Here is a 12,638-nt window from a genome sequence, read left to right as displayed (position 1 = left end):
AGTGACTACATTTTTAACGTAACTGTAGACAATAAATTTGCATCGAGAAAATACAATCTAGAACAAAAAATATTGCAACGGCCGTAGTATTTGATTTCAAGTAATATGAGTATACAATCTCTATGAATCCTCAGATTCTTCTTTCCAATAGTAAATAAATTCAAGGGCCTTTGAGCTTGATCTTGAATATGTAGTTGCCTCCACGAATGATGATCTTGTTCTTGAGCTTTAGCTTGATTACTTAAACTTGACTTTGATTTGTTCTTCGTTCTTGAGCTTGAACTTGATTTGTTCTTCGTTCTTGAGCTTGAACTTGATTTCTTGAAGCTTGAAACTTGTGGAAGAATTTACAATGTTTGATCCATGATCTCTTTCTTGCATCTTGTTATAACTTCTGGTGTTTTTTGGGTTATGAAGACCTATTTTAGGTAATCAACTACCTAAAAGCTGATTGACCACTAATTGAGAGTCACCAAAGACTTGCAATTGCAGCCGCTTCATTTCGACAGCCACTTCAAGCCCAAGTATTAGCGCTTGATACTAAGCAACGTTGTTAGACTAGAGTTACGTCAACGTAAAAGAGTAGGGCAGAACATTACCTCGATAAGTGACAAATACTACACCAGCACTAGCTCCTCCGCGATGTGCAGCACCATCAAAGTATATCTTCCATGAAGGTTGAACCTCAATGACCATTGCGTCCTCATCAGGTAGTTCATCAGTTAGCTCCCAATCATTAGGTATAGGGTGATCTGCCAAGAAATCTGTCAATACTTGTCCTTTTACAGCCTTTTTAGGGATGTACAAAATCTCGAATGGTTGAAATTGTAGGTACCATCTCACTAGTCGATCACCAAGAACAGGTTTTGACGTCATGAACTTGATGGGATTTGCTTTAGAAACAAGATGAACAACATGAGCTTGAAAGTAGTGCTTCAACTTTTGAATTGAGAAGACTAGCTCCAAACACAACTTTTCAATTGACGAATAATTCAGCTCGTTTGGTGTCCATCCTGCTCAAGTAGTAAAGAGAGTTTTCTTTCCCCTTACTATTTTTTTGGGCCAACAGTGCTCCAACAGACCTTTCTTATGCCACAATGTATAGTATCAATGGCTTTCCAAGAATAGGGGCTGCTAAAATTGGAGGCTTCATTAAGTAGGATTTAATGCTCTCAAAGGCATTGCTACACGCTTGGTCCCATTTGAAAGGGACACCTTTCTTCATAAGGCAACTGAATGGTTGACACCTCCCATATAGGTTTTAGATGAACCTCCTAAGGTACGCTAACTTTCCTTGTAGACTTTTCAATTCGTGAATATCCCGAGGCTCAGGCCTTTTCAAGATTGCATCTACTTTGGCTTGATCAATTTCAATCCCTCGATGTTGGACAATGAAACCAAGGAACTTTCCGGAAGTAACTCCAAAGGCGCATTTCAATGGATTCATCATAAATTGCTACCTATGGAGAAACTCAAACACAATTCTCAAGTCTTTCAAGTGGTTGCCCCTCTTTCTTGATTTTACCACCAAGTCGTCCACATAGCATTCAATATTTTTGTGGAGAAGGTCATCAAAAATATTCTACATAGCCCTTTGATAAGTAGCACTAGCGTTCTTCAAGCCAAAAGGCATTACCCCTTGGCAATAAATACCCTTGGGGGTGCGGAATACAGTAAACTCTTCATCTTTTGGTGCCATGCGAATTTTGTTATAGCCCGACGAACCATCCATAAATGGCATTGCCTAATACTTAGTAGTAGCATAGATCATCAGCTCTGGAATAGGAAGCCGGAATTCATCTTTGGGACACGCATTGTTGAGATCCCTAAAGTCAACGCATACTCGAATCTGGTCATTCTTCTTCCTTACAGGGACAATACTTAAAACCATGTTGGGTATTTAATTTTCCTAATAAATCCAGCTTCAATGAGTTTGTTAACTTTGGTTTCAATCAAGGGAACCAAGTCCGGCCTAAAGCGCCTTTGAGCTTGCTTAACAGGACGAGCACCATTCTTGACTATAAGGTGATGGACTGCTACTTTAGGGTCCAAGCTAGGCATTTCTTTGTAACTCCAAGAAAAGACATTCATAAACTCCTTGGGTAACTCAATATAAGTACTTTCTTCGTCAACTTCTAGTAAAACACTTAGGTAGGTGGGTCTTGGTTCTTTATCAGTGCCAAGGTTAACTTCTTTTAAGGTATCAATCATTGCCTTCACCCCTTCTTCAAGTTTCAGGGGAGCATCTTTCGCATCTTCATCTTCTTGATGGTCTCCATCGTTGAAGGATATGTGATAACACAGTGAACATCCTCTAATTTCTTGTCATCCTCCATTAGAGATGAAACACCGTGCTCGCCTTGTACAGTAACATGATACGAAGAACCCACACTTTCTTCATCTTCATCATGTTCTTTATTGTAGACCACAGTGTATGGCTTCACCTTTAGTACCTCATCATACGAAACCATGGCTTTTATTTGTTACTTCATTCTAGAAGGAACCAGACTTTGGAAATCCTTAGAGATCTTCTGAATTTTGGGCGAAGCGGGTGTTTTTTGTTTTTCGATAATTTCTCTGGAACTTATTCCCTTTCTTTAATGGACCCAATATCTCAAACACGGAAGTCCTCACTGTTGATTTTTCAAGTCAATCAAAGATAGAAGGCTTGTTAGAAGCGGCATATTCATCTTCTACAGTGATATAATTGCCACTCGCCCTTCTTATGGAGATGCGCACTGGTGACGGTTGCTTGTATCCCAAACCTTAATTTGGTTGCCTCATCACAACATCTGATGGGAGCTTCCGTAACTTTGACGATTCATTGAGATTGTATCCAACTTTTTCAAATAGCATGTAAGCGTTAGGATCAAAACCTTCACTTGTTCGCTTTGTAGGGAGTGCCACATTCTGCAAATGATTTTGGGCCACAAACCCTGCAAGTGACTTTGAGGACAACTTAATTGCCTCAATTCGTTTTACCGGAAGAGTTAACTCTTTTAGCATGTTAGTTTGAAGATTAGATGATTCACCTTCATCTTTTTTCCTTTTAGGGACATATTGGAGTGCAGGAGTTACTTTCTTTCCATAAGACGCAATATCCCCTCTATAACATTTATTCGAGTTAGGTTGTATCTCTTTAGTAATAACTTTGACTCTACCAATAGTCACCTTAGCTTTTAGTTGTGGGCTCATCATTCTTGCTTTTTATGACGTCATTAGCTTTTAGCTCCATTATAATGTGGTTCTTCAAGAGGAACTTTGCATCGGCAAAGTGTGACTCATCCTCGGTGAATGGCTCATCATCAACAACTATCTTCTTCTCGACTTCACCCTTGTAGTATTTCAAACACTGATGGTAGGTAGATGGAACCACTTTATTCTCATGTATCCAAGGCCTTCCAAGTAAGACGTTGTATGAAGTCTTTGCATCGATCACATGCAGTCATGCACTTGATTGCATATCTTCATTGGTGATTCCCAACCTGATCGCACCTATGGCTATTTTCCCCCTTGGTTAAATCCTTAGATCATCACACGGCTTTGCAAGAGTTCGTTCATGGGAATACCAAGTTCTTTCACAGTGCGAATTGGCAAGATGTTCACTGAGGATCCTCCATCAACCAAAATTTGATTTATACTTTCATCACACATATAGCCAACAAGGTACAACATGCGGTTATGAAGAGTGTCACCTAGTAGAAGGTCGTCATTTGTGAACATAATTTTTTCCTCGCACACGTTAACTTCTTGAGGAATAGACTCGATGAGCTTTTCTAAAAATGGTGCCAATAATAGGTCATCACTATTTTCTTCCCCTTTATTAGCATTGAAATAAGAGGCCTCAATACCATCACGGGAAATCTTCATGCGAAACCAACATGTCAAGAAATCCTCCAAGGTCACTGGATGATGTGGCTTTTGAGGGTGGTGCATCTCCACTGTTGCTTTCTTTAAATGCCTAACTGGATTCTATTTCATTGGTCCTTTTACCATCATCTTCCTTGTTGGTTGTTCTTTTTATTCTTTTCATGTGCTCCTTTTGTGATGCCTACTACGAGTCACCAACATCCAGCCTTCATCATCATCAGGTTGATCGTCTTCAACTTTGTTGTTCTCTAGTAATTCTTCATCTTTGATTTCTTTTATAATACATAACTCATCTAGACTGAATGAACCAAATGTGATAAATACTTGGTTTGCGCTTGCGTTCTCATCTTTAAGCACGATCTTCTTTTCACGGGCCAAGTCCATAACTTTGTTTTTGAAGACAAAGCACTTCTCCAGAGGGTAGCTTACAAGTCGGTGATATTTGCAGTAATTTGGGTCATTCATTTTTGCAGCTTCATTCGGTCGCTTCATCTTCGGAAGCCCAATGAGATTTAACTCAAGGAGTTCTTCAAAAATTGCTGGCACATCAAAATCCATAAATGGGTACTCTTTCTCTTTCATTTCTTTTAGAGTCAACTTCCCACTTGGTTTATCTTGAAAAGAAGTGGATTTCGTACTATGCTTCTTGCTCACTTTCATTGTGAACTTCACAAGTGATGTGTTGACATTCATAGCTTCTTTATTTTCGGACCTCGGCACCAACTTGCTCCATTTCTTGACTTCTTGCTTGTTGTTCCCTTTGTGAGGCTCATAGATAGGCAGCCTTTCGTTTCCAGTGGAGGTCATGCTTAACTCCATGTTGTGGGCACAAGTCACAAGTTTTTCAAATGCGCTAGGCTTGATACCTTGCAAGATATAGTTATTACATCACGCATTTTCGTATGTTAAATTTTCGTCGTAAGTAAATCGACATAAGTTCGTGAATGTGATTATTTTGAGATTTTAAGCATTATGCTATCTCAAACAAATGATGAGTAAATTCGTGAAGGTGAGAGGGGAAGCAAGTCAAAGAAAATGAATTTTCGTCCAAGTTGACATGTTGGGATAAAATATGGCCCGAGCTAAAATACTCGGTATTTATGGGCTAGTGCCATACAAGGTACCACATAACCATGATAGTAAGGTATATAAGGTAGGTGAAAAGTGAGTAGTATTTTAAATAATTTGAGATAATTCTAATTTATGTGGGTGATTAGTTAATTATTGGATAATGGAATATTACCCAATTAATTAAGAAATTATATTGGATAGAGATTAAAGGCATGAGGTGGCAGCCCCTCCCCCCTACAAATTGAAATGACTCATGTTACAACATGAAATGTGGCATCTAAAGTACCATATGTATGACACTTACGTAAAATCTACCAAGACATTAAAAGGTTTGGATTGTCTCTTGATTGGCCTTAATTAATCATAGTAAGCTTATAAGCTTTCTTCCTAAATCCAAGCATTTTCAAGAACGGAAGGAAATCTCACTCCAACAAGAACGGATATTAATCTTGAAACAAAATAATTCCAACAAGATTTCTTAGCACCGTAGCAACGTGAGATTTTGCGATTCTAAAGAAATACGGTGCAACCTTTTCCAAGAATATCATACGAATTTTTCCCTACTCCAGGTATGTTAAGGCTATCCCTTCTTTCTTTTTGGCATGATCTATACGACACAAGCGAAACAAGCAAATGCACAACTTTCCATAAATTACTCTATTTGGAGAAATGCTAGAGATATGTATATTCTTATTCTCCCATAAGTCTTATTATTCTATCATCTGATCATGGGTCTCAAAAATACATAAGTTGGTAAAGTTTATTTCATGATATTAATCAAAGATATAATGCTCTTATGACGTACCGAGAAATATTGTTAACGTATTTCATATGCATTTCAAGCATTTATGCATGTACATTGACCCATAACCAAGATGACATTATATATATATATATATGTGTGTGTGTGTATATATATATATATATATATATATATATATATATATATATATATATATATGAATATATATGTATATATGAATATATATGTATATATGAATATATATGTATATAGGTTATGGACAAAAGGTTATGGTTATATACACACCACCACCTGATCAGCTAGTATACGTTGATGATTTTGCCCACAGTGGACGAGATGATATGATGGGATGCCCTCAGAGGCCTGATGATGTTAAGAAACATGTACCTATGCAAGACATGACGTTCATACGCATATGCATGACACTATAACTATTTCATGATTTATAGAGTAATCCAGACTTACAGGCTGAGTTATTTACTCTATATTTCTTCCACGTCTGTTATGTACTTATTTATGTGTCTTACATACTCGGTACATTATTCGCACGGACGTCCCTTTTGCTTGGGGACGCTGCGTTTCATGCCCGCAGGTCCCGATAGACAGGTCGAGATTTTTCCAGGTAGGCTATCAGCTCAGCGGAAGATGTCGGTGCGCATCATTTGCTCCGGAGTTGATTGTTTGGTCAGTATGATTTAGACGCGTATTGTTTGGTATGACGGGGCCCTATCCCGACCTTTATGTTAAGTGTGTACTCTCAGAGGCTTGTAGATCAATGTAATGTACGTAAAAAATTGCATGGCCTTGTCGACCTATGTTCAGTATACGAATGATTATTTTGGTCTTAGAGGCCCATATGTCTTATGTATAAGTTGGTATTGCATATTGTATTCTACTTATTTCACGGAAACCTCTCCGACTTAGTTATCTATGATAGTATGATATGAAAAGATACGTTATATTGGTACTCAGTTGAGTAAGGTACCGGGTGCCCGTCGAATCCCATCGATTCGGGGCGTGACAAAAGTGGTATCAGAGCAGTTCTGTCCTAGGGAGTCTAAAAGTCGTGTCTAGTAGAGTCTTGTTTATGGGTGTGTCATGCACCACACTTATAAGCAGGAGGCTACAGGGAACTTAGGGCTGTCACTCTTTCTTCCTACTCTAGATCGTGTGGTAGATCTCAGTTGTAAGAACTCAACTTCCTAAACTCTATCTTATTCATAATACGACGATGCCTACATCCAGAAAGATAGGTGGTAAGAGATATAGTTGTAGAAGAGTTGAGTTAGAAGAACTCGATTTTTGCATCATGATTATGATGGATAAATATGAAGTATGCAGCAGACCATGTGTACACTAAGATGTATAAGCCTCTTGATAAGGATCCTTAAGGCAAGAATGTCTATCCACTTTCATGATAAAAAGGAAAAAGAGAATCGGAAAGTAAACATAAGTTCCAGCAAGTAACAGAAGCAAGGTGAAAAAGGGTACGAGGTTTCCAATTAATGAAGATTAACGGTATTTTCAACTTAGGAAGAGAGATATAAACATTTTGAATTACCTTCAATAGTAACAAAGGTATGTACAATTGGTCACATGCATTCCAGTTATGCCCTATGGGGGTTAATAGAAGTATTATAAGAGGAGGACAGGATATCAGAATCCGGCTGGGTTTAAAGTAACCCAAAGTGATGGATGAATTGTTTGGGTCAGTTGACATTTCAGAAGGATATTGCAAATGTGTTAATACATCTCCTCGTGAGATACCCAGATGTTGCACTCTAAAATAGTACAGCTAGATATGAACACTATAAAGATAGGCATTGGAAGCCGTGAAGGGACAAATATTACCTTAGTGTGGCTCCCGTCCCTAGTAGAGGGAGAATGTTAGGAAGCCCAAAGAGCTAGTAGATAGAGCAAAGGGAGGTAAAAGAAAAAGAATGTCTTGTTAAAATTTTCAGAGTAAAGTGATACATAGAAATATTAGCAGGGAAGTACGAAGAGGGATAATAAAGCATTATGAGTATGATGTGATACATTGATGACAACGGTAGAGTGTTGCGGAATCTATAGTCAAATGAAGAGAGAGATGAGGGGCGATGGGCCTTAAGACAACAAAAGAGTATAGGCTATACAGTCACATCCTCATTTCGAAAAATATGTTCTCAGCTCTAACGTGATTAACAGAAGGAAAAGTTAGACCCTAGATCAATAGAAATCAGTATGGACTGGTGAATAAGATAAACTAAACATGAATTAGGGACTGAGAGACTTGATAATAGTCGGCATCATGCGAATTTCAGATTGCGTTCCGGCGATAATAGAATAGACAATAGAAGAAGATCCATGATGAATTCAGAGAATGGTCATTCAGGAAGACGCTTTCCTAAAGCAAGAAATGTGAGCAAAGTTAAGCCTAAGGGACTGTATGTGTTAGTTGCACTAAGTGTCACCATCGCGAGTAAGGAATTTTGTTATCCTTGGTACAGAAGGATTACCGCAAGGAGAGTAAGGGTCATTGATAATGTGAAAAGATACCAAAGATGAAGAGGAAATACATCAATAGGCAGGTCGTCGTAGCTCCAACTCTTAGTACTCCCCTAGGGGGGATATGGAATGATGTGGCATTAAGTCAGAATTAAGTGGATCAAGTAACTACAGAATGATAAAGGAAGAATGCAATAAAAATGAGAAAGGGATGAGATTGCACTTATTCAAATCTTACAGATATGTTATGATTCCAGAACATTATGTAAGCACGACGTCAAGAAAAAGAAGTATGGGTTCCTGCCCGAGATGTTATTGATAGATAAGGAGCCAGTACATGAGGTAAGTTAAGACAAATGAAATAACCCAAGAAAGATTACGCGAAATATCGATTTGAGAATGGGCCAACGAGCAGTTAGTAGTTGATTCAGGAAGAGCTTAGTCATGACTAGACAAGAGGTTACAGACAAATAAGCAAATCATGCAAGATAAATATAGTAAACCCCAACATGGAGAATTCAGCCTCACAGTAATGTCATTATAATACTTGAGATATATTCAAATAAGAGTCGGGGTAGTTAAAGGTACCGTATGAGTGTTACAGAAATAAAAGAGAGTACCACTAGGAAGATAGTCAAAATATAAATTTAGAAGCAACCCTACAAGCACAAGGGCGTGAAGGTAAGTAACTACAGATAAGTATAGGCAAGGAAGGACATCAGAAGGTCCATCGAGTATACAATGTAATATGTTCATAACTTTACAAGAGTCAGAGGGTCTTCCCTAAGTACTACAATGAAAGACTAGCTATGGAAAATAAGGAAGAAGGCTTCAACCTAAAATCAGTGACCTAAAGAGGAAACAGACTTATAACAACAGTCTCAAAACAACATTGTATGCACTCGATAAGAAAGTGGCACCTACCATGGCTAATGAACGGGAAGTAAAATTAAAAGTAGTATTCGAGATCATATGAGTTGCACGAAAACTCCGGCATGCATAGGAACTAAGATAAGCTAAGTATGCACATGACAAGGGGGCAGAAAGACCAGGAAAAGTTATAGCTTACGTTAAAGGAAGCTAAGAAGGAATGAAAGGAATTATTCGATCAATGATCCCGAGTAGTTACGTTATGAACACACTTATGAGTTTAGAGTATTATTCATGCAGCATATATATTAATAATTATACAGCCATAGAAAACTCCAATATAAGTTAAAAGAAAGAATTGAGCCCAAGGTATAGACAAAAAATTGAGTTATTATGAGATTGTATCATGGATATTCCATAACACCCATGAAAGGCTAAAGTAATAACTAATACCAAGAGCCACATATCGGAAAATAGCTTAAGCTTACATAAAGGCTGATTAGAAAGAAGAGGAAACTAAAGAGTTATATCAACTAAGTAAATCAGAAGTGGACCAAGAGAATTATAGACCTCAAGATCACTCTTAAATAGCAGAGGTATATGAGAGATAGTACAGTAGCCATATTTTATAATGGCTCCACGATAAAGCCAACTGAAGAGTACCAGCCTCATAAGAAGTCAGTATAAAGCTCTCATTGAACCATGTGAAAAGGTGCAAGTATTATAATAAAAGTTCAAGTTGGGGATGTGAATTATACCTATATGTAAGAGAGGTCATGAAGGAGATACAAGATGTGATGCGAGACCTTAAAGTAAATAAGGTAAATGTGAACAATGTACAAGATACTCAAATGAAGAAGGTTATAAATAGTCCATACTTCGGATAGAAGGCTAGAAGCGTAGGGATTCAATATCCAGGAATGATAGCAGCATCGTCAGTGGCATATCTTGTAGCCTATGGTTTCTAGTTATCGGGAGGCCTAGTTAAGAGAGTAAAAGAATAGTTAGAGACGATGTGATGTCTCGCTTGATGTCCCAGAATCACACAAGGAAATCGATGGTGCAAGGAAGTTGAAGGAAGGTTGCGAATAGTATAAATGGATATGTATGGATTGCAAGCTAAAGTATGATAGAGCGATAAGATAGTCGGAAGGCAGGAGTAAGGATAAGAAGGGGCGAGTGAGAAGGTGATAAGAATGAATAATCCCTCGGGATTAAGAGCCCACGAAAATGAGAGAGAGCTGGTGGATTCTCTAAATTATATAAAGCTCAACATAGCCTGAATGAGATCAAAGGAGCCTAAGACTAGTAGCATTTAAAAGAAATGGAATGTTGACCTGGTAATAAAAGGAGAGTATAATTATGACAGATAAAAGATAACGTTTAGGCCTTCGATTGAATAAAGATTTAAAGAAAAAATTAGGGGAGAAGGAGAAAAGATTTCGCGGATGACAAGAGATTAAAATACCCCTATAAGGTGAATCACATTGAGATACTATGAAATACGATTATGGGAATCACTTCAAATATTCCTTGATGCAACGTAAGCCCTAGTGGCAAGGCATTACATAAGAAGTTTCAAGTAATTAGTGGTATATTGTAGACCAATATTAATGCAAATCATAATGGATGAACAAAAGTCACAAAGTATGAGCTCAGACTAGGTCGTTATTCTTAAAATGAACAGTAGTGAGAAAGCATTAAAGGGCTTAGATTTATACATATGGGATAGCAACAAGAGTAAGCTGGAATTTGATAGCAGATCTCAGCAACGATAAATGGAAGTAAGAATTATGGTATAGTATGACCAGCCTAGATACAATAAAATCACACGGTTAGATAACCGGTTCTATGAAACAAGATGTAGCAATAATCGTAATTTCAACAAAACACCGAGCAAAGAACTTTATTATACCTACAAATGTCCAGAGGGACATTTTATCAAGCTCTATATATGTTTGCGAAGCGAGGCCTAGAGATTGGATAGAAGCTAAAGGAAAAAAGGGAGAAGAATCGCATAGGTGCACTAACAAGGTCGAAGTCGTAAAGGCTGCATGACAAAAGGTAGCAACAGTTACGAGATTGGAAAGATCTTGACCACAAGTCATGGTATGAGGAAGAGGACTAAAGCGAGGAATGCCCTAGCCTTTGGACTTATTCATAGAACAATTGCCCAGATGGCAAGAGGAGTACTAAAGTATTCGTAAAAGCTATGGGTTATGAGAATGATAAGTGCATCAGTCAACATTCGAGGACAAATGTTCCAAAGGGAGGAATGATATTACATCCCGCATTTTCGTATGTTAAAGTTTCATCGTAAGTAAACCGACGTAAGTTCGGGAATGAGATTATTTTGAGATTTTAAGCATTATGTTATCTCAAATAAGTGATGAGTAAATTCGTGAAGGTGAGAGATGAAGCAAGTCAAAGAAAATAAATTTTCGTCCAAGTTTGACATATTGGGATAAAATACGGCCCGAGCTAAAATACTCAGTACTTATAGGCTAGTGCCATACAAGGTACCACATGACCATGATAGTAAGGTGTATAAGGTATGTGAAAAGTGAGTAGTATTTTAAATAATTTGAGATAATTCTAATTTATGTGGGTGATTGGTTAATTATTGGATAATGGGATATTACCCAATTAATTAAGGAATTATATTGGATAGAAATTAAAGGCATGATAATTCTAAGTTCCATATGTATGACACTTACGTAAAATCTACCAAGACAGTAAAGGTTTGGATTGTGGTTTTCATTGGCCTTAAATTAATCAAAGTAAGCTTATAAGCTTTCTTCCTAAATCCAAGCATTTTCAAGAACGAAAGGAAATCTCACTCCAACAAGAACGGATATTAATCTTGAAACAAAATAATTCCAACAAGATTTCTTAGCACCGTAGCAACGTGAGATTTCGCTATTCTAAAAGAATACGGTGCAACCTTTTCCAATAATATCATATGGATTTTTTCCTACTCTAGGTATGTTAAGTCTATCCCTTCTTTCTTTTTGTCATGATCTATATGACACCAGCGAAACGAGCAAATTCACAACTTTTATAAATTACTCTATTCGTAAAAATGCTAGAGATGTATATATTCTTGTTTTCCCATAAGTCTTATTATTCTATCATCTGTTCATGGGTCTCAAAAATATGTAAGTTGGTAAAGTTTATTTCATGATATTAATCAGAGTTACAATGCTCTTATGACTTACCGAGAGATTTTGTTAACGTATTTCATATGTATTTCATGCATTTATACATGTAAATTGACCCATGACCAAGATGACATTATATACTCATCTATATATGTATATATATGAATATATATGTATATGGGATATGGGATAAAGTTTATGGCGTTATACATGCACCACCACCTGATCAGCTGGTATACGTTGATGATTTTTCCCTCAGTGGCTGAAATGATATGATAGGATGCCCTCAGAGGCCTGATGATGTTATGAAACATGTACCTATGCACGACATGACATTCATACGTATATGCATGACACTATAATTATTTCATGATTTACAGAGTTATCCATACTTATAGGCTGAGTCATTTACTCTA

The 12,638-nt window shown here is 37.4% G+C and overlaps 1 protein-coding gene across 1 annotated transcript; it reads right to left on the bottom strand.

Annotated features, from left to right (window-relative positions):
* Positions 1-432: 432 nt before the first annotated feature.
* LOC138877795 (uncharacterized) lies at positions 433-1,741 on the bottom strand. Its single transcript, XM_070157435.1, has 3 exons — positions 1,654-1,741; positions 600-1,013; positions 433-512 (listed from the first exon to the last, which is right to left on the bottom strand). Exons 1-3 carry the CDS (start codon positions 1,739-1,741, stop codon positions 433-435), a joined length of 582 nt encoding a protein of 193 aa, XP_070013536.1.
* Between the last annotated feature and the right edge of the window lie 10,897 nt (positions 1,742-12,638).

Source organism: Nicotiana sylvestris, chromosome 9, assembly GCF_000393655.2.
Source record: "Nicotiana sylvestris chromosome 9, ASM39365v2, whole genome shotgun sequence".
In the NCBI taxonomy this organism is placed as follows: domain Eukaryota; kingdom Viridiplantae; phylum Streptophyta; class Magnoliopsida; order Solanales; family Solanaceae; genus Nicotiana; species Nicotiana sylvestris.
This window is presented reverse-complemented; position numbering and strand designations above follow the sequence as displayed.

What these genes read in the sequence shown, in the direction of transcription:
- LOC138877795 (XM_070157435.1), bottom strand. Translation starts at nt 1,741, where the DNA reads ATGCCATTTATGGATGGTTCGTCGGGCTATAACAAAATTCGCATGGCA. An exon ending in TGTATTCCGCACCCCCAAGG is followed by an intron (nt 1,014 to 1,653) that starts GTATTTATTGCC and finishes CTACTTGAGCAG; the next exon opens with GATGGACACCAAACGAGCTG. An exon ending in AGTATTTGTCACTTATCGAG is followed by an intron (nt 513 to 599) that starts GTAATGTTCTGC and finishes TTGGGCTTGAAG; the next exon opens with TGGCTGTCGAAATGAAGCGG.